The sequence below is a fragment of the Centrocercus urophasianus genome, unplaced genomic scaffold (assembly GCF_019232065.1).
Source record: "Centrocercus urophasianus isolate 14NV4802_14NV808 unplaced genomic scaffold, USGS_Curo_1.0 seq_24, whole genome shotgun sequence".
In the NCBI taxonomy this organism is placed as follows: Eukaryota; Metazoa; Chordata; class Aves; order Galliformes; family Phasianidae; genus Centrocercus; species Centrocercus urophasianus.
Genome location: NW_024884800.1, coordinates 11487082 through 11512860, shown reverse-complemented (window position 1 = coordinate 11512860; position 25779 = coordinate 11487082). Strand labels below are relative to the sequence as shown.

At 48.2% G+C, this 25779-nt stretch overlaps 1 protein-coding gene across 2 annotated transcripts in view; it reads right to left on the bottom strand.

Moving 5' to 3' along the window:
- The window catches only part of ARHGEF9 (Cdc42 guanine nucleotide exchange factor 9), a 186999-nt gene extending 161274 nt beyond the window's left edge, over window positions 1–25725 (bottom strand). For both annotated transcript variants that reach the window (XM_042825095.1, XM_042825094.1), the window contains exons 1-2: window positions 25668–25725; window positions 6360–8545 (exon numbers count right to left, since the gene is read on the bottom strand). In XM_042825095.1, coding sequence (XP_042681029.1) covers window positions 6360–8477 — 2118 coding nt within the window. In that variant the 5' untranslated portion in view covers window positions 8478–8545; window positions 25668–25725. The remainder of the gene's footprint in view (window positions 1–6359; window positions 8546–25667) is intronic.
- Window positions 25726–25779: the final 54 nt, after the last annotated feature.

Genomic DNA, 25779 nt, shown 5'->3' with positions numbered 1-25779 from the left:
CTTCTGGTGGCACTGAGTCTCCATGACACTTTCCAGGGTAACATGATGAAGACATTTGTGCTCTGCACAGCATTTTGTCCACACCGGTGTCACCAAGCCCCAGCAGGAGCACAAGCAGGGAGTGAATTAGCTGGTGCTGAGGGCCCAAAGTCTGGAGGAACCTCAGTCTTCAGAAACTGAGCATCCAGAGCTGAATTTAAATGAACACTTGGGATAATGAGCGTAGACCCCACTTAAGGGTGCTCAGGGTCATTAAGGCCAATTAGCGCATCCAAAGCATATTGTGGACAGACAGCTGAAAGATCTGCCTCAACTGGCACTCCTGAAATGAATTAGCAGATGCACCCTTTGGTAGCCTAAAGCAAAGGAGAGACTGTTCCTGTCTGGATTTTCAGCCAACAACTAATTACACCCCATCAGCTACCCCAGATTTACGAGCATAGCCATGCTCAAGACATATTTAAGAAGTGTTAGAAGTATCTCCAGCACTTGAAGCACACAGGAGTAGAATAATGCAACAGTGAGGTTTAGGAGAACAATCTGCTCATTTCTGTGCCTATCCAGCAGAACAATAGGATCTGCCCATTCTACTATAGAAACAAACACTTCAAGTTTTCAGAATAAAGCCAAGATACCCAGCAAGAACAATTCCTGCAAAACTCAAGAGTCTTGATTTAAAAAGATCTATGTAAAAGTGAATTAAATTAGTAACAGGATGTCATTCTCTTAATTCCCAAGAATCTTAGCAAGACACTCCCTTCCAGGCATTTCCAGAGGTCACGTAAGGTCTTTTTCCAATTCCATAAACAGAAGCCCACAGATGGTCTATGAAGAGGACAGGAGGTGAATAAACCTAACGGGTTTACTGTTACTGCTGTGCTGTTGGAGTCATCGGGAGGGTACAAGGAGCCCTCTGGAGAGAGAAAGGGCTTCACACACAGATGGAATTGAATGGCTTTGGTAGTAATAGTAGTTTATCTGGAAGGTAATTGATAACAACTGTGAACAAGACAAGCCTTCTATATCGATAGCCTAGGAATTATTGCTTAGAACACTAGGACACTGGCAATTGACTGAAGCACCTTTGAAGCATCAAATATCCCCAGGTACACCCTACGATAACATTAATCCAAATGAGAAACTAGCATTTACAGCTAAATGGAGAAAAAAGGTTGGTGCTTCTCTTGCTCCTGAGTAAACCCAACTTTTATCCTCCTCTTTCAGGAGGAAATCATCCCAATAGAGACAACAGCAAGAACCATGGAATGAATTTATCTTTCTGAAAACTGTGGTTCAAAACCCTGCTTTTCATTTTCTTCTCTGTGACACATGACGATGTGGAAGCCTTGTGTATAATCCTGGAGCTAAGACATCAGCAGAAAATTCAGTTTAGAAAGGTCAGGAGAAGAAAAGAGGGGGGCTGTTCACTGGAAGGCTTTTAGCCTCAGTTTGAGACGGATTTCTCACACTTCCATAGCCCTGCTAATAACTGGGTGCCTCTGATGGTTTAAGTCCTCCAGCACCCTCAGCTTTCACTGATGCACTATTATCTTTATTTACAAATGAAGAACAAAGCAGACAGGCTACAATTACCCAAAGGCACAGTGGGAGGCTGTGGATGACGTAAGGCTCCATGTCCCATTCTCTGTACCATGTCCAGTGCTCCACCGCACTCCCCTTAATTGGGAAACAAGCGGGAGGAGGAAAAAAACAAAGCAAACCTCCTGGGCAGAGAAGTTCTGGACACACAGTCCTCCAGCAGAGAGGCCAGCAGAACCTCCAAGTCCCTGCTCATATCACTGCTCTGATGGCACTAAGGGAGGTAGGAGAAGTCAGTGCTGTGAACTAGAGAAAGGCAAGGCTCCACAAGCACTTCAGGAGAACGTGGGATCTGAAATCCCCAGGTGGCTGGTTATACATACACAGAAAGCCTATCAGCCTAAAAGATGCAAGCTGCCTTTCCCTCACAATCCTAAAAATGTTTCCAAAGGAAAAAAAAAAAAAAAAAAAAAGAAAGAAAGCTATCCCAGTATACATAGCACTAAATATAGGATTTAATTCAAGATTTTGATAGCACTTCACAGTTATTAAGAAAATCTGAACAGCTTAGAGGTTTTGTCTCTTCTAAAAATAAGATGATTGTCAGACATGACTGTATTAAATGCCATAAATATACAGGATCTTCATTCTGCAACTAAATCATACCTTGCTACAGACAGAAATACAGTGCTCCTTAGGCAGCAGGAGGACTTAGAAAGTAAAGCAGTATTTCTTCACTTACACCTCCTTCATAAGCACAGTAGGCAGAGACAACCCAGCCAACTGGCAACAACCAGATAAAGCTCTGAAAATCAGCTCTCAGAAATGCACCTTTTCTGGTTAGTACCACTGAACAGAGCAAGGAGGGGGAAGCCAGCTCGGCAGTCACGCTCCTGCAGCAACTCCCGTTCTGTGGCAGAGAGATAATCAAACAATCTCAAGCTAAAGGTCACCACAGGATCCTGTTGCAAACTGCTTGCAGTTTCTCATCAAACAGAGAGAAAGAAAGTTGTTCCATCTTCCTCTCATGAAAAGATATTTGCAGCAGCTGCTCTAAAGCAGAACTCCAAGCCTGTGGGAGGATCTGAGATCTCCTGGGTTTGCCTCCAGTGCCCCAGCTATCAGAAGGCGTATCAGCCAGTGCATCTTCTGGCACGTGCACACACAGGTACATCAGCAATCCGGTGCTTCCAGTCAGACCCACCGCACAGGATGAGCCTCCAATTTTCCCACGTATGCAGCACAGTGTGCACAGAAATCACAAACCCCAGTAATGCTGTAAAAGCACTGATCATCATTGGTATGGGGCACTGTCAGCATCTGCACACTCTGAGCAGTGAGCACCTGAACGGCACCCAGAACAGTAAGCCCCGATGTATGGGGCACAGAGCCCCAAACTCACAGCTGCCCAAAGGAAACACTCCCCCTCGTGTGCTGTGAGGCTGACAAGCGTGGACAACCAGAGAGAGAAACAGCAGACTACCTGGGAGACCTGCAGGATCCATCAACCAGCCTGGCACCTTATCCTGCAAAGCAGGCAATCTCTGTCCAGGCACACAAGACTGGAGAGAACTCATTTTCAAGCTTCTGGCAATTGTAATTACCCCAGAAAATGCCATCACAGAACCAACTGGTTTCTATGTGTGGTTAAAAAAATTAGACAGCAGCAAGATGCAGGTTATAAACCACCCGCAGATAAAATTCAAAATCCTGCAGATAAAGCATTATTTTCCTTAAAATAAATCCTTAATTCACAAATAGCCAGCAGAGGGCAGAGCAAGACCGCAGTGAAAAGATTTTGCATCTTAACTGCATTTTAACTGCAGAAGCCAAAATGCGATGGAGCGGCTCCACAGCACTCCGTCCCTGCTGAACATCTGTGCGAGCCCCGAGGTGACCCAGAAGGATCTCGGACAGCAATGAGCCTAAATCAAGTTTCTGAGAAACATGAGTTTCCACAAACTGGAAACTGAAATCTGAGATAGTCTGTCACAGGTGTATTTTGCAACCGTTTCTCATGCCATGCTCAAAGTAAGCATCAAAACCCCCATAGACTTTGTCCAAGGACACATGGGGTGGTTTGAAACCCTGGTGGCAATGCCCAGCTGCAGGGTAGCCGGTGTGGTTTCACAGCTTCCTCCCAGTGCAGCATCAGCTCAAGCTCCTGGAAGTGGCCAAATTCATCTTGTGGGGCTGTGTCTGATTCTGTGGAAAAGAGAAACTTCTATGGTTTGTAAGTGAAGGCCATAAGTTGATCAAAATCTCAGAGAAACTCTACATCATCTCTGAGCTCCTTTCTCATATCCCTATCCGAAAATAAGGAAGGCCTTTCAATTCCCAACTCGCAGCAGTGTGAATCGGTAATTCATTTGCCATTGCTCATTTTGGATTGCTTACAATGTGTCAAAACGTTTTTATCTATGCTGATCATTAGTTCCCTGAACAAATAAGAATTTGGGATGGGACACAAAAGCAGCTAGGTGGAGGAACAGTTTGAGAAGCAAGCAGTTTTCTACCCGCTCCTCTTCTTACTAAATGCTGTTTTCTGTACAGCAGTAAGATCAAACACCGTTGAGCTGTTACTTGCCCACACTGTCAGTAAGCTGCTGATGGAAAACATGAAATTTTAAAAGGCAAGGTAAGGAGAACAAGAAGTGGAGGTGTTAGCTTTGGAAGAGCACAGCTAAGCGGCAGATTTGCTGTCTAACTAGGACCGATGCCCAGGTCCCCCACATCTCACTCCACCACCCTCTGCACTACATCATCCTCGACCTCTTACCACCTCCTAGCAGGCTGGGGCAGGGAGCCTCAGTGAGAACAAGCATTTTTCTGCTTTTTGTGGGAAAACACGTAGGTTGTTTTGAAAATAGTGCTGAAGCTATTTCTGTTTCACACAGCTAATGCACTTCAAAGGCTGCAGTACTTGCTTACAGCACCCCTGTCCTGGAAGCACCCTACTTTTGGTGGAGCATTTCACTTGAAAGCCAAATCCCTCAATTACTGCAGAGCAGCCTGGAGCAGATGAGGGCCAACAACTGTCCCAAGGAACAGGTGCCAGAAAGGAGGTAAATTCAGCCCTAACTCAATAAAGAGGCCTGAGTTTGCTGCTGGTGTCATGCTCAGGCTGCAGTTCTTCCTCCTATGTTTTATTTTTGGTGAACTGTTTCCGAGTGCCACTCCCTGATGAGAGATAAGCAAGTAAATCCCTTGAGTGTCTCAGGACATTTGTTACCCAAGCTGCTAATGGACTCTCTAAGTCTATTCCCATCCAAAAGTTTCCTTCCTTTGCACAGGACTTGGTCCTGATCTTAGATCACTGGACATCTCTAGACCAAGTTTCCGGGGTCCAGAGGTGTTTACAAACCAGGGTGGGCTGTGTGCTTTCCCTTCCAGCTTGCCATTGCTTCTGTGAAGTGGCAGGCATGGACCTGTGAGGCTGGGAGCCACCATAATCCAGAGGTCGTACTGCTATCACCACCCTCAACAGGAACTCGGGGAAGGTTTCCTGTTCAGTTATCTTAAGTATCATCTTTAAGTTTCTCTGTAAAGTCTGCAAGCTACAACAGCTGAGATGGGACTCACCCCACCTCTGTTCACACAGCTGGCCTTGGAAATTGCTCACATTTTGCCCTCAAAGAATGAGAGAATAGCTTAGACTGGAAGGGGCCTTAAAGATCATCTAGTTTCAGCTCCTCTGCCATGGGCAGGGTTGCAAGTACTCTGGGATTAGACATAGAGCCATAGCCTTCAGTTACCAAAAATGTGGCTGCTCTGGGAAAAGACTGCCAATACTTCCCTTGCTCCACTCAATCCTTTCATGCCTGTTATCTTGCTCCTGCTCAGCATACTTACAGCTTAGTCCCTGCAAAAGTAGATCAAACCACACTCTGCTCATTCAAGCCACTCCTAAAAACATTTTGTCCAGTTGACCACAAGTGGCTGACCACTACTTGTCCCACTTCATAACTCTCTGGAATTACACAGTGAACTGTCTTCATATTTTTGAATAACAAAAATGGAGGAAAAAAAAAAAGAAAAAGGCAGGAATAACTAACAACAGTACTGTCCATTTTAACTGGGAGTCAGATGTTCAGACTTTTTTCTTCTCAGTATTTCTAATCTGCTGCCAATTTTCAAACACTTCCCCTCCTGGCTCAGAAGTTAGTGACCCCTTTTCCAGGAGGGAACAATGTCATCACCCCATAATGTGTTGTCTCTCGAAGTCCAAAAGGACAGGCAAAAGTTTCTCCATGAGTTGACCCAATTTCCCTATTGGGCACCTTAAAAATAAAAATAAACATTTCATCTTTAGCCAACAGGAACCCAAAAGAAAACAGCTGGACTTCATGTTGGGCAATACAGATTTGTAGTTCTCAGAACCACCATTTCCCATCTTCCATTCTGGGCTAGGATTGTGTGCCAGGAATCTTCCTGGTGTTCCAGATGCTGTGGTGTAACCAGCATCACCTCATAAAAATCAACTTCTACCACTACTACTGCTAAATGCAGAGAGGAAGAAAAATTAAAGTTAGTCCATAGAAATACAAGACTCTCTGTTACAGCCCTCTTCTAAAGGCACTGATAATGATATAGCCAAAAGGTCATAAGAGAAGCACTCTGGAAATTTGCACTAACAGCCCGGGGACATGCCAGTCAACTGGTTCCTCATAGACTGATAAGTCTACAGTCATTCTTTGTATGATTAAGTAAAAATTCCGAAGAGGAATACATAAAAATTATTACAAGTGCAAACCATCTTTATAAGAGGTATAACAACAATGCAGTCTTATTGGAAGTTGTACAGTAAAGCTTACTCATACCTTTCCGTTGTTAAGGAGTCCAGAGGAGACAATTCTAGAGATGGTCACATGGAACGGACGGCATTCATCATCACAGTCAAAGCGCACTCCTCTGCTAAGTAACTCCACAGGGTTCTGTTCCACGGGTGAACTCGTTCTGTGCTTTTTGAAGCATCCATCAGTCTGCTCAAACACCACTCCTTCAACTGTTGCACATTTTAAAGAAGTCACTGCTGAAAAGTCACCATTAGCAGCTGGAGAACTGTTCAGCACTGCAGTATCCAGATTTTTCTCTGGAAGATGTTGAGAACATGGCAGGTGCCCATCTGCGACCTGCTCCTTCTCTGGAGTATTGCTGGAGTCCTGAAACTCCAAGTCATCTCTAGATAAGTCATGTAAAGGCAACTCAGGATTACTCAGGTCCTTCATATCCAGTTCAGACTTTGAAAGCTCCAGAGCTGCTGCTAGAGACACACTCATGTCGTTAGTAACTACTGTAGCACAAGCCACATCCTGAGGTTCGAGTTCATGCAGAGTCATCTTTAGTGGATGGTGGATCAGAGCCACGGTCACAACAGGAAAGTCACCGTTAGCAGCTGGAGAACTGCCCAGTTCAGAAGTACCCAGATCTTTCCCAGGAAGATCTTCCAAATGCGGCAGGTCCCTGCCCACAGCCTGTGCCTCCTCTGGAGTATTGTCCATGTACTGAATCTGTTTGGTCAGAGTTGTCTGTGGAAAGTGGACTGCAGTCTCAGAGGGTTCTTCAGAATTTATCACAGTGACAGAGTCATCTGGGAGCTCTGCCCCAGAGGGAGAAAGTGGTGTTTCATTAAAACTATCATTCTTGCTGCTCAGGGCAGAGAAGCCGATGTCTTGTGACACCTCTGCAGTTTTACAGCCCTGTGTGGTCTCCTTCCCCACTGAACTCTCAAAGCTCGGATTATCCCACACGCCTGAATCTGGGGACTGCAGACACGCTCCCACCGTGCAGAAAGCATTCGCGGTTTCATTCTCAATAACCAGGCTCACTTTGCGGGAGATGACATCCTGCCTCCAGCTTCGGGAACTCCGCTGGGGCCTTTTCTCATCAGGTGAAAATGCCTTTGAGGAGCCTCGCAGCCGCCGAGCTGCTTCGGCCACGCTGGTGAAGAACCGCACAAAACCCGCAAAGTGAGTGGCTTTGGTTGCGCTGTTTGATTTTTTCTGCTGGCTGAGATTCTCCTCACATCTCATGCCATAGTCCAAATAAGAAGTGGAATGATCAGTTGTACTTTCTAAGTTCTGGAAATTGGTTTCAGCTCTTTCATCTAGAAGCTTTGAATTATCTTTGCTAGTTAATGAAATTCCTTTCAGATAGCTCCAGACATCAGAGCTTCTTCCTCTTTTGCCCTCCTGTGGGAGTACAGTACACTTCTTTTGATTGTCCCCTTCCGTAACTGCAGGACTCTTAACGTTTTCAAAATTCAAAGACTCGCTCTTTCTAGCTGGTATTTTTTGGCAGTTACTAACATTATCTTCACTGTGTAGTCTGATACTAATATCCCTGAGACATTTACTTTCATTGGCATCAATTTCAGGAATGCTGATATTCAGCTCGATGTCTTCAAAAGAGGAATCTAAATCTTCAATGTGCCCCCCATACGAATGGCGGTAGGGCCTCTGGCCGTCACCCAGTTTCCTAACCCTGTAGACTGCTCCTTGCCCACTAGCAGGATAGTCCTCCTCAGGGGCACAAGCAACCTGCACTGCAGATCCTCTGAAATCTACATCCTTAGGCAGCTTAGAGGTTCTTAGCTTTTTTAAGGGCATTACTCGGTCCATGAAGGACGGCTTTTTTTCATCAGAGGCATCATAAGTATCTCCCAGTACGATCATGGACCGGGGCCTTCTTTTACTCATAGAGGATCCTTTCCTTCGCCAAACAAAATTCCAGATCCGGTTGCCCTTGGTCAACTTCTTATATCTGGGTGCTTCTTCCTGTTCGTTTGGGACTGCATCACTGGAGGTGCCATGCTCAGCACAACAGACCTCTGATGCATCAGCACTCCTATCCTCCATGTTTGCTTGGAAAATCCTGTTTGCATATCCATTTGAAACTATCAAAGGGTCAGTATGCCGGCAGCCATCTATAACTTCCATTGCTCCGGCTCAAAAGCTGGTACCGGGGGTCAAAGACACATTGTCTTCAGATTGTTTTCTTCACAAGACTTGAGGAAAAAATTGCAAAGGAGCACGATTAGGAGAAGAAAATTTTTTCAGAAGACACATTTGCTAATGCAACACAAGTCAAGTCATATTCCAGTCACAGTAATGCCACCGATTTCAGTGAGACTTTTGCTCTTAAGATTTTGCTCTTAAACCATACAACGTTCAAAGCAACTTAAGCCTGATTTAAGTGACCAAAGATTTAATGATTACAAATAAGCTTTTTGCATCAATAAAGTTACCCCAAATACACACAGAATACCATAAATCACATATTGGACTTGCAAATTGCTAGGACTCCCAGTACGTCAGAGTACATGACAGAGAGGAAAAGAGGAAATTGCAGTAAAGTATCCCTGGACACGTCACTGTCATCCTCACCAGCTTCATCTGCCAGGAACTGACAATGCACTCCCAATGAGTTCCATCTCTTCAGGCAGGCATTCAAAGAAAAGCCAGGATGGGCCTTTTCCTGGAAACAATGCAATTCTGAAATAACTTCAACACCAAAAACTTCACATAATATTCAAGCCACGTTTTCCTACAACAGCTATAGCACCAGCACAGGAATCCCTCACTGGCACTGAACTGCTAAATGAAAGATGCTTGGCTGCCGCTCAATGCTACACAAGAACACATGTTCCCCTCAAGTAAGATTCAGCCTAAGTGATTAAAACTATGGATACTCCACACATAAAAGCAACGGAAACCACTGCCAAGCCTTTGTAAGAATCTGAACTTCTACATGTGCAGATCCTAAGCCTTCCCTTCCACCAGTATGCACCTGCCCTGCCCTGCCTCACTGCTACAGCTTCATAACGTGGTCTTGGGTTTGCTGTCTGTCTGTGCAGCATACACAACCGCCAGCCAGGCCCTGATCCCAGCCCTCCTCACAGGACAGAGAGAGGAAAAGTAGGGACAAGAAAGGGCACAGCCTCACCAACACAGGTTTGCCAACACAAAAACCCGCCATTTTCCTCTGAGCAGAGGGAGAGCAGGTAGCTGCGCGGCTCCAACATAAAGTATGCCATTTGCTTCTGCTCCAGTCCATTTCACTGCTCTGCCGAAGGTCCTCATCTGATCCAGAACAAAATCCAATACACTTCCTGTTTCTATTAAAACCAAAGTTGTTGGTGTAACAGCTGTTGAGCTGAGAACTGGTGGGTGCAGAAGGCTCACCCTTACGGCCAGCCAAACCAGCCGTTGTTTCTATCATGTCACCACAACAGTGACAGCACGTGGGAGCCTGGCTCCTGTGCGGGTGCTGCATGGGCCGTGGCTCCTGCTCAAGCTCCTGTCAGGACCTCCCACCACAGGTCCTGGCAGGGAAGTCCTTATCCAACACCCCCTCCTCTTTCACTGACTGCAGGGTTCATAGTGCTGTTCCTCACTCCTTGTCACATAACTAGGCCGAGCCAGGCCAAACCGTGACACTCACTTTTTTGTTTTACTCCTCCTACTGTCCTCTCCAGCATTTTTGCCCTTAAACATGTTTTCACAGAGGGGCTGCCACATCACTGACAGGCCCCGTCTTCTCCAGCAGCTGCCCAGCAGCACCCCAGTGCCAATGCCTTGACCGAAGAGCAGCATAGCCTAATTCCATAGCTATTTTTTTCCACACGCCTCTATTTTTGGCTCTGTGTTTACTCAGCCCATCGCCTTCCATGCTCTACACAGTGGAGATCTTAAAAGAAACTCTCCTTCCTCACACAAAAGTTGTCGTAGGGCTGGGCAGGGATTACCATTACTCAAATCCTATAGCACAAACTCACATGGGACCTGCGTACCACAGAAAGCTTCTGTTAAATAAAATTTTAAAATGACACCACGTGCGCTGCTTGAGGATAAAGGAGAAGGGAGAAGTGGCAACAACAGAACAACAGATGTGGAGAAGGGTGAGGTACTCCAGTTCTCAGGCTTCCCACATCTCTCATGGCTCTGAACCTCTAGGCAGGGGTTGGGGGAGCAAAATCCCTCCCACTGTAACAGCGAGACCCCCTCATGAGGCTGAATGTGTACTAGTCTATAGGGCCTGAAGACAGGTATCCCAAGGCCCACAGGGAATTGGGAACTGGCTAATGTGGTTGCCAAGACACTTTTGATCATAACTGAAAAGTCATGTGTGTCAGGTAAAGTCCCCAGTGACTGGAGACATGGAAACATCACTTCTGTTTTTAAGAAAAGCAGAAAGAAGGACCGAGGGAACTACAGGCCAGTGAGCCTGACACAAGCGCCTGGGAAGATCACAGAGCAGATCCTCCTGCGTCAGCATACACGTGAGATGAGGAGGTGATCGGAGACAGGAAGCATGGCAGGGGATTGGCACTAGATGATCTTTAAAGTCCCTCCCAACCCATGCCGTTCTGAGGAGGGCATCTCATACAGGGTTGTCAGAACTGTCTGTGGGTTATCCTCTGCTGCAACTTAAAGAATAATGTACTTGAATGGATTTGATGGAGTGGAAAAAGCGCATTTGAGGAGTTTCAAGTTGTGCAGCCAACACACATATGGCAGCAAAAGACTGAAAACACAAAAGCTCCCTATTTTTTCTCTTTCCAATTTTATATTTTATTGTTTTTGGCTGGGTGGATCCTGCATGGGGAAAGAAGATTCAAAGGAAGCAGCCTTCCCTACAAAGACTTTGTAGGGATGCTAGCAAAGAAGAGACATAATCTGTTTCTCATGTAAGAGTCTTTAACAGGACACAGACCCTGCGTGGCCCCTCCCTAGAAAGGCAGCACAACACAGAAAGGGAAGGCACAAGGGTGGCTTCAAATTTAAATATATACATATACTTTTTAATTTTTAAAAAAGAAGCTTTAAACCAGATGTAAACCACAGCTGCCACAATAAAGTCAGACCCACACATGCTTGGCAGATACAGCACCAGAGCTTGGGTAGCTCCTCTCCACTTCCCCCTCCCAGCCTCACCTGGGGCTCTCACAAGCTTTGAAGCTGTCACTGAAAGTCTCATGGTTTCAATGGATGAACAGAGTAGTAGACCACATGTCCAGCATTCAAAAGGCCTTTTGACCAGCTACTGACAAAGAAAAGCCCCTTATTTTTGTCTTATTTACACAGTAAGTAAGCCTGCAGCACTTTGCAGATGCCTAAATCACAGGCTGACCAGATGGCAAGAGCCAACTCACAGCAGCACAGCTTTATTAGTACCTTTGGTCATCGTTACAGTGGCTGCAGGGCCACAAGGCCCACCAGCTGCACTGGACCAGGCTTAAGCCCCAGCATGGCCTCAACCAAAGCCTCCCTGCACCCAGGCACACAGCACTTGAACAACTGGCAATCAGCTTCGCTCAGGCTTCCCTGACTGGGCGTCACAATCTGCTATGCTCTCTCATCTGATACAGCCACCAAAATCAGTGTCTGCTGCTGTGCAAATGCACAACGGCAGCAGGCTCATGGGAAACCGACGCTTTAAATATTCCAAATAGAGAAAAGGTGGCCTTATCAACCAAACCATGCAGGCCTGGGGGCATTGTCGCCCTTAACAACAACAAAATTTGAGTATGGAGAATGGCTGCAGGAGTATAAAATTAATTAGCCATTACCCATCTTTCTGGGGCACAGGAAAAAGAGGACTGACGACGGCACTTTGGATATATTTCTAAGGACAACAGCTAGCTGTAAAACTAAAATGGGAAGTCAGCCCCCACTTTGTTTCCCTCTCCTAGGGCTGCGGGCACAGCTGCAGATGTCATGTTGCAGCAGGTTACCACCCAGCAACTATGCTGCAGCAGTCATTGCTGTGCAAGACTTGAACCACAGCAAGCAGGAGGTAACGCCATGACCTTACAGCACCCGCCGAATTACCTCGAGCTGAACAGGGCGGAACAACGGGGCGGTTGCGGCTGGTCTACAAAGCACACAATTCCTCAGCCAGCAAGGAATGTGGTTTCAAAAACCACAGCAATCAGACACCAAAAACTGCTCTAACATACAGGAGCTCTGTGGGTTTGTCACAAGCCCTGCCCTCTGCACGAGGCTCTCACCACAAAAACAGCAGCCCTTCATTCCTCCAGTTCTCCTTCCTTTTGCAAAGTAACCAAGGCTGACAAAGAGTTTAGCACAAAACCTTATGCAAATGGTGCCAGGTGTGTTGCACAAAACATCCATATCTATGGCCATGACACTCCTCCAAATTCTTCATTTTTTTTGTGTGTGTGTGTGTTATCCAGATCTCTAAAGTAGGCGCTTTATACCTCCTTCACAATTGCGTAATATTTCCTTGGCAACAGGGTTTTTCTTGTCTGATGCAGGTGGGAGTAATAGCAATCTAGCATGGGGATACAGGAGCTGAAATAACTCCAAGGACTCAGGTAACAATTCACTGAAGCCAACAGCGAGGTCAGGGAGATGCCATGTCCCCCCTTGTGCTCACCTGCCCTCATGCCAACAGGAGCATTTCTGGGCATGAGCTGAGCATGGGGGGTGGGGGGGAGAAACAACCAAACAAGAAACACTGGCTTTGGTTTTCATCCAAAGAGCCACAGGAACACACAAGCCGGATGAGAGGAGGAAGGAGCTGGGGTGAGCACAACTACCTCCTTCCCCAGCAATTAGATTTTTGCTGGATTAAGTAGCTGGGTAATCACAGGCCAATTCTCCAACCAAGATGTGCTTGCTTTGTTCCACCCCAGCTTCCTGTAGTGAGTTTCTTCACTAGTGGTTTTTACAGTTGTTACAGACCATGAGCATCTCCAATTATATCTTACAATTCCAGTTTTATGCAGCCACTTTTCTTTTTCATACAACCAGTTATAATCAAGCATCTGACCCAAATGGTTTTTTTTTTTTTTTTTTTTCCTTCAGTTAACATCTTGATGCTTCCAGGGCTGCTGAAGCTGTGCTCTGAACAGGCACCACCAATAAGCCCATCCATCTCTTTTATCTGTTCTTGACATGGAGTAATGATTCAGAACACCTCTCCAAGGCTCTCAGGCACTCTCTCACCTTTCAGCAATGCTAATCTTGCTTCAAAACTGATTGGTAACCCTCAGCATCACATGGCACCACTGATTCGCACTATAGGGCTGGGAACGGTGTGGAAGAGGCAGCCCAGCAAGGCAGCAGCCAGAGCTGGAATGTGCCGAGGGCCCCTGGGGACACGAGCTTCCACTCAGCTCTTCCTCTGTGGGATATAAAATAACAAACAAGAAGGAGCCTTTGGCCATTGTTTGTCGGGGAAGGGGGGTGACAGGGAGAGGGCACGAGGCACAGACTGCCAGAAGGCATGGCGGAGCTAAGGAAGTCCTGCCTGGGCTTCGGTGTATCCGCTCCTCTCCAGGAGGGGGGGTAGGCAGGAAGAAGAGAAAATAGAGAACAAACGATCATGTAACCCTTGAGAGAAACCTGTCTGCTCTCGGAGAGTGTATATAGCTACAGCATGCAGAGCCTTTGCTATACAAAAGAAAAAGAGGAAAGAAAACCCCGCCAGTTCTTCCGTTACCATGTTCTACCACCAAAAAAAAAAAAAAAATCAGAGGAAACAGATGTTAAGCTCTCCATCATCAGGAAATTATCTCTTTCATGAGAGCACAGTTACTTCAGTGTATTTAGGTCAAAGAAATAGCGAGAGAATCGTGACTTCTCCCCCTTTCTGTTTGTGTCTCTGCTGACATTTCAGCCCCTCAGTGCCGCTCCAAAGGACCAACTGTGAAGCAGTGCTCACATTCCTGCTGCACGTACCCACACACAGGAGCCTGCTGTGCTCAGGGCCCTGCTCACCCAGCCCCAACTGCTACAGCCTCAGAGAAGTGCAGTATCTCCTGCGCATTGAACAAGACACGTGCTGTGCTGCTCTCACGTGGATGTGCGCCATGGTATCAGAGCTTGCATTTTTTTAAAATAGAGGTCAAAGGAGCAAGGAGAAGAGACTTGGGTGAACCATCTGCTAAAGGGATGCCCAACCTTCCGGCGCTGGTCTCCCCAAGGAGCGCTGAGCAAGTGTCCATCGGAAGCAACCATAGAATTTAACCATCACTTTACATGCTCTGCAAAACGTACTACGTGGGAAGTTAAACTCCTCATTAAGAGCAGGAGGTAGGCAGGAGATTGTTTCAAATCCCATTCCAGGCAGGAGTGGATGGATCCTACTGAAACACCAATTACCTACTCAGTAGCAGAAGGGACTCTGCAGCCAAGGTCTCGTTCCATCACTGACAATGACCTACCAGACAAGGGGACACTAAGCAAACGCGCCACTTTCCTCGTGGCAGCGTGCGATTGCTCTGCATGGCTTTTACTGGTTTAAGCCAAAGCTTTTACAGTACTGGAACTGCATTTGTGTTTCTGTTAATTCAGTATTCACCAGGCAGATGGATGGATGCACAAAGAGCTCCATCCCTGTGTTCATAAGGACAGAACTCAAAACTTCGGTTCGAGTAAATCAGTTCACTCATGCATAATTTAAACATTACTTCCTTCCTATTTCAGGGAGCTTTAGAGTTTGTGCGATGGCTGAACACGATGAAATTAGAGTGGGAGACTCATTTCACCCATGGCCAAGAGACAGAGCTGCTCAACTGCATCTGTCAGATAAACTGGACTTGTGCCTGTGCTTCCAGAGGTGGGACCAACTCACTCCATGCATGAGGAGCTCCACACTTGGGGCTCGAAGGGCCTAACGGCACAGAGTGGTGGTGCAGACAATATATCTTAAAGGATACTTTTGTTATTGACAGTCAGGATACGTAGGAACCCAAAACAAAATGAGGGAGCCAGAAAACAAAGTTATCTTCTTGAACAAGATTATGCTTTGATGATGGCTCCTTCCCCAAATCTTCTCAGGTATTTGGCACTGACTTCGGCAAGCACAATATAGAAATAAATGCCATATCATATGGATTATTTAAGCTGTTTGGTAGTCACGTCAAAGTAGTTAATTACATATAAGAACATCTAATTACTATCCAGTAGCAAATGCAGGCACCCTATTACCACAGCATTAAGCTGAAATGCAAAAGTGCAGACAGATTCAGGGGTCTACACCCACCCACATCATTGTGTGGAAGGGATCCACGAGAATCATCAAGTCTACACAAGTCTACCTAAAAATTAATCTGCCTGAAGGCATCTTCCAAACGCTTCTTGAACTCAAGCAGGCCTAGTGCTGTGCCCAATGCCCTGGAACAAGTCATTGTTGGAAGAAGCTGAACGAAGTCAAGCCACTGGCTGTGTCCTTCGTGAGGATGCTGGGAGGCAATGACCTCATGCTGCTCATCGCATGACTGGGCATTCCCAATTAGTCAGTTTAGTAGAGATGCCTCTGAAACTTCACAGCTGTGACATTTTTTCAAAGTGAACCCCTTAAAAATATTTTCTCGCTCTAAAAATCCACCAAAAAAAAAAAAAAAAAAATCAGGGCTGTCTATAGTCTCAACACGAGAGCAGAAATCAGTGACCAGCATTTAATTGTTTCTATCCTGGGACAAAGATAGTGTCCAAATAATTGTCTATTGTATCTCAAAGACAGTACAGGAAAGCTCTTCCCCTCACAGGGAGCCTACAGGTCACACATGCTTCTGCCATAACATCTGCTATAAATAACCTCTGTTGAGCAAAGGTTTGTGCTAGTTACAAAGCAGAGTAAGGCAGGCACTGTGCTCCTATCGGTTTCAGCCATTAGCTCTCCCCAGAGAGTGCATATCCTACCCTATTGTTCCTGCTCAAATGTTTGAAAGAATTATTTTTTCCTTGCTTCTTTTGTTTGGGGAGTTTATTTATATTTCCTCTTTGACATGGAATTACTATTAAAAAAAAATAGGTGCCATCATACAAGGCAGCTCACTGATCCCAATATTGGAATTGGGCACGGAGGGCCACATTGGTGGATATATTTACATAGTTACTTACCATGCAATCTGTTTTGATGTATGTTCAGTGTGTTCCGCTCAGGATTGGAAACAAAGAGCTCAGTGCTGATTAAGGTCCCAAATTCACATGCAGAAATCAGGACTTGTAGCAACTAGTTCTGCTCAAACGTTTGAAATAATTATTACTCACCCACTCCTTTACATTGCCCTGTGATGTCACTGGGCATTAAAATATACGTAATGCCTTGCTCTAAATCTTGTGTCTACCTCTGGGCAGATACCAAGCAACCTATTCAATTTAGGCAGCTTTGGGAGCAGGATTTCCCCTGTCCTGTTCCCTAACGGCCTTTTTCCATATAGTAATTTGAACAAGAGCCATCCCAACAAGGATGCCTTACAGATGTGAAGCGATAGGATGAAGACAGCCAAGGCTCAGATGGAACTGAACTCAGCAAGCAATGTGAAAAATAACAAGGGATTCAATGGGTACATTGGTCAGAAGAGCAAGGCCAAGGAGTGCATCCCAGCATCCTGAAAGAACTGGCTGATGTGATTGCCAGACATGGATTTGAAGGGTGGTTTACCTGATAGATAAAGGAAGGGTTGGGAGGACACTGCCAGAGGGTTGTAGTCAACAGTTCTGTGCTCCATTGGAGGCCAGTAACTAGTGATGTCCCCCAGAAGGTCACTCTTGATATTGGTGCTCTTCAACATAGAATTGTTTGAGTTGAAAGGGTCCTTTAAATGTCATTAGTCCAACCCCCCTGCAATGAGCAGGGACACCTCCAGCTCCATCAAGTGCTCAGAGCCCCATGAAGTCTGAGCTTGAGTGTCCCCAGGGATGGGGCATCGCCACCTCTCTGGGTAACCTGTGCCAGTGCCTCACCACCCTTATTGTAAAGAAAAAAAAACACCACAAACACCTTCTTATCTTCAACCTAAATCTTCCCTCTTTTAGTTTGAAACCATTTCTCTTTGTCCTGTCACAATAGACTCTGCTAGAGTCTGTTCCCTTCTTTAGTAGATACTGAAAGTCCACTCAGGTCTCCTGGAGCCTTCCCTTCCCCATGCTGCACAGCCCCAGCTCTCTCAGCCTGTCCTCACAGGGAGATGTTCCAACCCCCAGATCATTTTTGTGGCGCTCCTCTGGAGGTACTCCAACAACTCCACATCTCTCCTGTACTCAGGACTCCACATCTGGACACAGCACTGCAGGTGAGGTCTCACAGAGCAGAGGGGCAGATCCCCTTCCTCACCCTACTAATCACATTGCTTTTGATGCAGCCCAGGATACAGTTGGCTCTCTGGGCTGTGAGGGCACACTGATGGCTCATGTCCAGCTGCTATCCACCAGTACGCTCAGGTCCTTTTTCTCAGGCTGTGCTCTATCTTTATATCCCCCAGCTTGAACTGATACTGGGGGTTGCCCAAGATCACACACTTGGATTCACTGAACCTCACGAGGTTCTTCTAGGTCTACTGCTTGAATCTGTGCATGTCTGTCTTCATCAGTAATCTAGACAATGGGATCAAGTGCACATTCAGCAAGTTTGCTGATGGCACCAAGCTGGAGCACCTCTCCTAGGAAGAAAAGCTGAGGGAGCTGGGGGTTTTCAGGAAAAGACTCTGGGGAGACCTCACCACAGCCTAGCAGTACTTGAGGGGGGCCTATAAACAGTAGGGAGACCAACTTTTTACATGGTCTGATAGTGATAGGACAAGAGGATTTGATCTAAGCTAAAAGCAGGGAGATTTAGTTTAGATGTTAGGCAGAAATTCTTTACTCAGAGTGGCAGTGCCCAGAGAGCTGTAGGTGCCCACTCCTGCCGGTACACAAAGCCAGGCAGGATGGGGCTCTGGGCAGCCTTAGCTGCTGGGGGGCAGCCAGCCCATGGCAGGGGGTTGGACCTAGATAATTTTTAAGGTTTCTTCCAACCCAAGCCATTCCATGATTTTGTTATTTCCATAAATATTATCCTGCCTATTATCCTCACTAGAGCTGATCCCATAAGACACACCTTACAACCTTAGTCTCAAAAACCTCAGCTTCTTAATGCGAGCTTGCCCTGCTGACCCAATACTGATGCTAAAGCAAACAAGCAGCTTTGAAGCAGGTACCATGAGAGCATCCCGTCTGCACCGTCGCACTATCTCACCCACATGGCTTTTCCCAGCAAAGGGGGACTGTCAGCTCACATTCCTCATGCACCAGGGCTTCTCTCAAGCCAGTTGCATTCTGCTGCGAGATGGCAGCAGCAGCCACGTCTGAGCACAGGGAAGCGACATCCGATTCAATTAGCATCATTACCAATGAGCTTTTTCATCTCAGCAGGGTCCCTGCCGCTGGGGTGGGGCTGTACACGCATCAGCAGCCACGGAGAGCAGAGCTGCTCAGGGCACGCAGCAGGGAAAGCACAGCAAGAAGCAGCTGTCCCCCCTCTGCCCTCCTGCCTGTCCTCATCAAGGACACCCTAATCCCATTTTTAGAGTTAAAACACCACAGCCGAGCAGGAGTAGCTAAAGGTTCTCTTTTTTCACAACTTGTGGAACAAAGCCTGAACTTTTTTTTTTTTTTTTTTTTTTCCAAGGAGCTGGAGATTGTGGCCCAAGCATGAGGCATCCTTTTATTTCACATTTTTCTATATCCTGTGAGGCCACAGCTCTGCACCTTCCCAGCAGCAAGCCAGAGGCAAGCTGTGCATCACGCTGCGACTACAGCACCTCGAGAAAGCAATGTCTCTGCAAGGACACGCACCTCTGGAGACGCAGGACCAGCCTGCAGCGAGCCGAGCTGCACCAGCTCCTGTTTTCTTCATCATTACATTCAAATCCTGCTTGGCTGGCACAAAAGCTGCCGAAACTCCCACGCTCTCCTCGACGTGCCAGCACACGCAGGGCAGGGCCGGCCCGGCTCAGCCATGCTGCCAGCAGAGTTTGCAAAATGTGCTGAGTTTTCTGGGTGTTATCCCAGTGCCATGCCTTCTCAGCTGGTACCAAAGCAAAACCATCTCGGCTTAGAGACCACGTGCTAGAGCTGTGCTATGTGCCAAAACCTTCCTTCCTGGAGTAAAATGCCTCACTCTCCCATTCGTGCACCGAATCACTCCCTTGGCATAAAAATTCCTTGAGGAGCTGATCTTTCCTGTCTATCCCACTTGGGAAGCAACAGCAGAGCACTCCTCGGGCTGCAGTCGTGCCCGACTGTGAAGCACCTGGCCTGCAGAGTGCCTGGGGACACTGGGATAAAGGTGGTAAATATTTTCAAGGATTCCTGTCCTGGTGATTGCACCTTCCCACAACACCCGTGACTCATTGCCCACGTCAGCAGAGTGGAAAAAGTGACCCCTTCTTCCCCTGGAGGAGAGAAGAAGTGCTTAAGGAAAAGTGTTTAAGAACAAGGGCTTGGCCAGTGGGAAGCCTGCACAAAACTCAAAGCTTGCACTGTCTTTGGGAGCTCCTGGCTTTCCCTGCCTTTCCCCAAAGGCACACTCTCTCTCTGCACAGCAGCACGGGGATGAGATCAGTGTCCCCAGCTGATGGCATGGGGGGTCATGGCAGGAACCATCAAACAGCCACTACATCACAACAACCTGCAGCAAGAAAATCCAGAAATGCCACACAGTGTGACAAATGTAATCGCCCAGCAGGACAACAACGGGGAAGGGTGCAAAGAGCCCATCCCAGCACAGAGACCTGAAGCACAGGCTGAGGGTGTGCATGCAATGGGCAGAACATGCCCGCCCTGAGCAGGTGATGAAAATAGGCACAGGGAGCCAGGAACCTGGCAGTTAAGGCAGCACATACCCAATTAAAGGCGATCCTTGCATCAAAGGCACACGCCCGTGTTTGACTTGGTTTTATCAAAAGGAGGCTGCTCTGAACTTCCCCGCTCACCCCGTAGGGAGAAGTGGGACAGTTTCCCTGATTTCAAAACAGTTGGATAAGGAGCAAAGATAGGATACACGAGTGAAGCAGCTGGCTTGGAAGCTGGGTTATGTATTGATGTTCTGGTCCATCTCTACGGATGCACAGCCTCAGCATCAAACCAGGCTGGGACCGATCCAGCCCAGAGCCAGGTCTCGTCATACCCATTGGCTAGAAGTAACCACATGAAGATGAACCCCAGTGTATTACCAACAGCAGAAAGAAACACCAGATTAACAACAGGCCCTTTGCAGAACTTGTCCCACATCACTCCTCCTCTGGAAATCCTCCTGCACGTCCCAGGCAGCACCCCAGCCCACCCACAGCGCGCACCCTGCCCCACCTCCTTCACAAGTGCCAGGGAGCATCTCGTGCTCAGACACGCACTTCGGATAAACTCAAATTAGTGATCTCAATACTCATCCTGGAAATATGTCTACTCTCACAGCAGAGGGGATATAAAGACATGGGGAAATGCAGCAGAGGGGGGTTTCTCCAACACCCTTGTTCATGCAGACCAGGTCTCCAAACCTAGACGATCAACCAGATCCTTCCACTCCCAGCAAACTCCGATCTGCGCTCAAGACTGCATTAGGACTGAGATGAGGGCAGTTTTGTTTCTCCAAGGAGAACAGAGCGGCTGGGTTGGTGGGTCCTGCTGATGGCACCATGCACATCCTCACAGCCCTAAATCTGCTGCCCACAAAATCTCTCTTATCAGCTCTGTCTTCTTAAGCATGTTTATGCTGTAGCTGTAAATAAAAGCAGAGCTTTCCAAGAATCGAAGCAAGGTGCCTGGAAAGATTGTAGACTAATTATCACCGTGAAACCTCAAGCCTAAAACCATAAGGACAGACTCCTAATATTTATTACAGACAGGCTTACATGGCACTGCCCCAGTTCTTCCTGGGTGCAAAACTCACTGATTGCAGTCAGAGGGGTACAAACTTGCTGGTCTGGATCACATAGGGCTCCCACACAATCCAGCACTTCCTCTGTGTTCTCGACAAAGGTAAATGCTGCTCCAGAGAAAGGGGCAAGAACTTTCTTAACAAGAGATCGCAGAATAATTTGTGCCTCAGAGAAAATTGCCTCTAGCTCTGGCAGACGCGGCTCTGCTTTGCCATGAAACGCACATCCATCTTATACAAACATTTCTATCTAATACTTACTATCATCAGAGAAGTGTATTACAACCTTGGCTTTGGCTTATGACAGCAAGAAGTGACATCACCTCACCCTAGCAACTGACTGACTTTTTTTCCTGTTTTTCCTTCCTCTTCCAGCCCACTCCTAGGGATGGGAGCAGAGCAGCATGGCCTCGTTGCTCCCCACTAGTGAGAGCCCTACAGCTGTGTTGGTGGGCAGGAAGACCTGCACTATTTCTTCACTGCCTGCGACCACAGCTGCCCCAGAGCCATACCCACTACAGCATGCATCCAAGGAAAGCCCAGAACTTCCTGAGCTCCAGAGCTCCTCAGCAAAACACTCGTCTTCAAGGTCTTTGCCATCCCATAGCCATTTCTTATTGCAAATGAATAGACCATTTGTGGGAAATGCAGTCTAACGTGACCCTGATCCACTTGGTTGCAGAAGGACCCTGCACACATTTCTCTCAGACGTTCCTTGTATCATTCCTACTGCTGCCAACCCAACCCACAGCATACCCCTGTTTTCATGGAGCAGAGTAAATTCAGGCTGAGCTGCAGCTATGAGGAAGCACTTGCTCTCTGCCCACCAGATACTGCCCTTAGTGCCAGGAGATGTCCCCGTGCAGCAGCAGCCCTGGCAGTGGTGCCTGGATGCAGAACATCTCCCCTGGCACCCCCAGTAGTGCATAGCTGGGATCCCAGCACAGCTCACACTGGGCGTTTGCATTTAAGGCGCTGCTTGCACAAAAAGCCACCAGCCCTGCTTGTTAACTGGGTGAACTCATTCCCTGGTCCAGCTGAAAGCTGTAGAGCACAACAATAACAGGAAGAAATTGTTTGTGCAGGACTCACACCATGCCACGTAAACTCCCTGGCTGCTGGGGGACAGAACCTCACCGGTGAGCACAGCCGCACCGCAGGGATGTGGCACTCAGGGCCCAGCAGCATCTTGTGTTGTGTCACACACAATGGGCGTTTTTAATGAGTGTTACTGAAACGAGGCAGCTTTAAATTCATTAATGGCTCTCCTTCGCCCCAGTGCAGCATCCCAAGATGTAAGCCATATTCCCCAGCTCACACCCAGCACCAGCACAGCTCCGCTCCACTGCCTAACAGTTGGACAAGATGATTTTTATGACTTCAGTGAGTCTGTGATTCCAATCATCACTGCACGAAGCCTGACCAAGCACTACACTCATGCCACAAGTGGGAGAAAATCCAGCAATGGGGAGGAGAGGACCTGAGGGGGTGACAGGGTGAGCATCCCCACTAGAGAGCTCCCCAGCCTTCTTGCTGCCATGACATGAGTGGTACCCAAACATCAGATGCTGGCTGCAGCGCACAGGGTGAGGAAAAAGGGTTTTGCAACCTGGATGCTGTGGGTATCACTGCCAGCATCTAAGCTGCGGGGATTTGTTTGGGGGGAAAAAACAAAAACAGGGAGCAAAGAGATTTCTGCGCTGCTTGGATGGGGAAGAGAGGCACAGAGGGGTTTAGGTGTCTGTCCTCAGTACTGCAGTGCAGGCAGACATGGAGCTGCCATCCCAAACGCTGTGTTTTGGCATCCCAGCAGCAGGGCAGGACGCACCCCCACGTGCACCACCCCCAAGCAGCACTGTGCAGCACTGCACCCAAACTCTGCCTTCGTTCCGAGTTCCTTCACCTTGAGGATTCCCATGAACAATCCAAGCATTGACACAGGGGTCACAGCTCAAAGCACTGCCAGCAGCAAGCCCTGAGCTCCCCACGACATCCTTTTAAAGCTCATTTTAGGATGTGAGCAAAGCGGAGCCCTTCTCTTGCCCCAAACAATAGCTTTGCAGTAACGCTGCAACCAGAATTTCCTGTGCTGCGGTGCGCGCCAGCTCCGGGCAGCAAACACCATGGGAAGAGCTGCCACAAGAAAGGCACTCTGCAGCACCAGGCGATGTGTCCGCAGCTCCTGGGGATGCTTTTTGCTACAACAGATCCCAGAGCAGCATCACAGCCGAGCCGGAAAGCAGGCAGACCGCAGCAAGGGCTGGCGGTCTGGGAATGGCTGTGGCTAATGAATTACTGCTCAGAGCCCTTTGCAACATGTGGATGCGGCTTTCTCTCACGGGTATTTCACTACCTTGCACAGTCCTTGTGAAAACATCCCCCCCCAAAATGGGCTGAGTTTACCTGCAGGACCCTGCTGTCGGCTCAGCGGGCACAAACCCAGCATGGGACACAGTGGGGGAACCAAGTAGATCACAGTCCCAAGCAAAAAAAGAAGTCACACAGGTCTGTAGGCTTCCAGGAATTGAGAAGATGCAGAGAGAACTATCAGGCAAACAGTGATAGACCAAACCAGCATCTCCAGCACAGGTGCAGCCAGACCCTGCTCCAGGTTTGGGATCTTCCCATCCTTCCACCCTCCAGCACTACTAATGCAGGTCACACCCAGGGCACATTTGCAGCACAGGGAGAGGAGAATGGGCATCCAGCACTGCCCTGCTATCTGTGCCTCCCCATCCTCTCCTATAGTACTTTTCATCAACCACTGACATCCTTTCTTTCTCTATACATGAGGGGGCAGAAACCATTTCTTTCACACTCAAGGCCCTAGAGTTACTTCTACAGCTGAAACTACCCGAAGCAAACACACAAAACACAGATGTCACCTTCCATGCCAGCAGCACCGCCCTTACACCATACATGGTGCCCTCCCAGTCAACACAGTTGGGCAACTTTTATTCCAATGATGGCTCCCTGAGCTGAAGGCTGCACTAAGAGGAGCAGCCAGCAGCATGCAGCCCTCCTTAACTCATGCCACAAGTGCACAGGGTCCAGTGGGATGGGGCTCTGCCCACACCTCTGCCGCAGGGGGCAATTTCACAGTGTCCATCCCACATGTGGCTGAAATTCCTCACCATGTCCTCAAAGTGCCCCATCTGCAGCTCAGGTTGGTGTTGTAATGCACAGATACAGCCCTCATAACTGTCGCTCTATGGAAAATTAATGCTGTCAGCACCAAGCAGATGAGCAAACCTCTGCTCTGCAGACAGCTACAATAGGTTTGGCTGAAGAAGGCCAAATGCAACAATCTGAAATGAAAACACCCCACACAAGCGGGAGCCAGCAGTGCTGCTGCCTTGTGACAGCACACAAGGCCATAGTGCTGTTCTCTGTGCCTGCATGTGACCCCCACTACTGAGGGAGACTTTTCTTCAAGCAGGGCACAGCATTACCCCTTACAGCAGCCCACTGGGACGTGCCCTGATCCGGCAGCAGACCCAGGCCCAGCCCAGAGCCCTCCAGGAGCCTCCCACCAACACCCCCCAACACACGGCCCTACCACACACTGCTGCTCCCCCTGCCCAGCAGCAGCACCTCCCATCCACCTCAGCCCCGCAGCACAGAAGTGCCCACAAATGGGCAGCACTGCCCTGAGCCCACATTCCCACTACAGGCAGCCCTCTTGCAGCAGAAACTGGGCACCCCAGGGCTCAGACCAACCCCACTGGGCTCCCCAGCTCAGCTTAGCATTTTTTATGGAGTCATAGAGCTGTTTGAAGTGAAAGGGACCCTTAAAGGCATCCCTCCAGCTCGCAATAAGCAGGGACACCTACAGCTCCATCAGGAGCCCGAGCCCATCCAGCCTGACCTTGAGCATCTCCATGGATGAAGCACTGCCACCTCTCTGGGCCAGTGCCTCACCAACCTCGTTGCAAAAAAACTTCCTCTTTACCTCCCATTTAAATCTCCCTCTTCCAGTTTGAAACCATTTTCCCTCATCCTATCACAACAGGCCCCGCTGAAGGGTCTGTCCCCTCCTTTCTTACAGCCCCGTCCTGTACCCCAGCACTCCGGAGCTGGGGCAGCGAGCAGCTCCGGAGTTGTTGGGGAGAGGTACGAGAGTCTGGGCAGCACCAGGAGGGACACAGCGCTGACCCCGGACTTGGAGCAGCTGGGAGAGGTGGGCACAGCGCTGTGCTTCAACACACCTGGGACGGGTAGTAGTGAGTCATAACCCAGCTCCCACGCATGGAGTACATACTCCCATACTCCATACTCCCCGCTGGAGTACACCCAAAGCTGAGCTCCACCAAATCGAGTGCAGGATGCCCGTAGGGTCCCTTCGGGGCACCCCCGCTCAGTGTCCCTTAGAAACGCCTCGGGTTTCTAACGATGAAAAGAACGCATCACAATTCCTACCTCATCACAATGGAACACCGCGTTACGAACCCCCCGCTTACCTCAGCGCACGGCCCCGCCGCGGCACGGTGCCGGCCCGCGACCCGCCGGAGCCGGGAATTGAAACGGTTAAAAGTAAAATTAAAATGAAAAAAAAAAAAAAGAAAAAAAAAA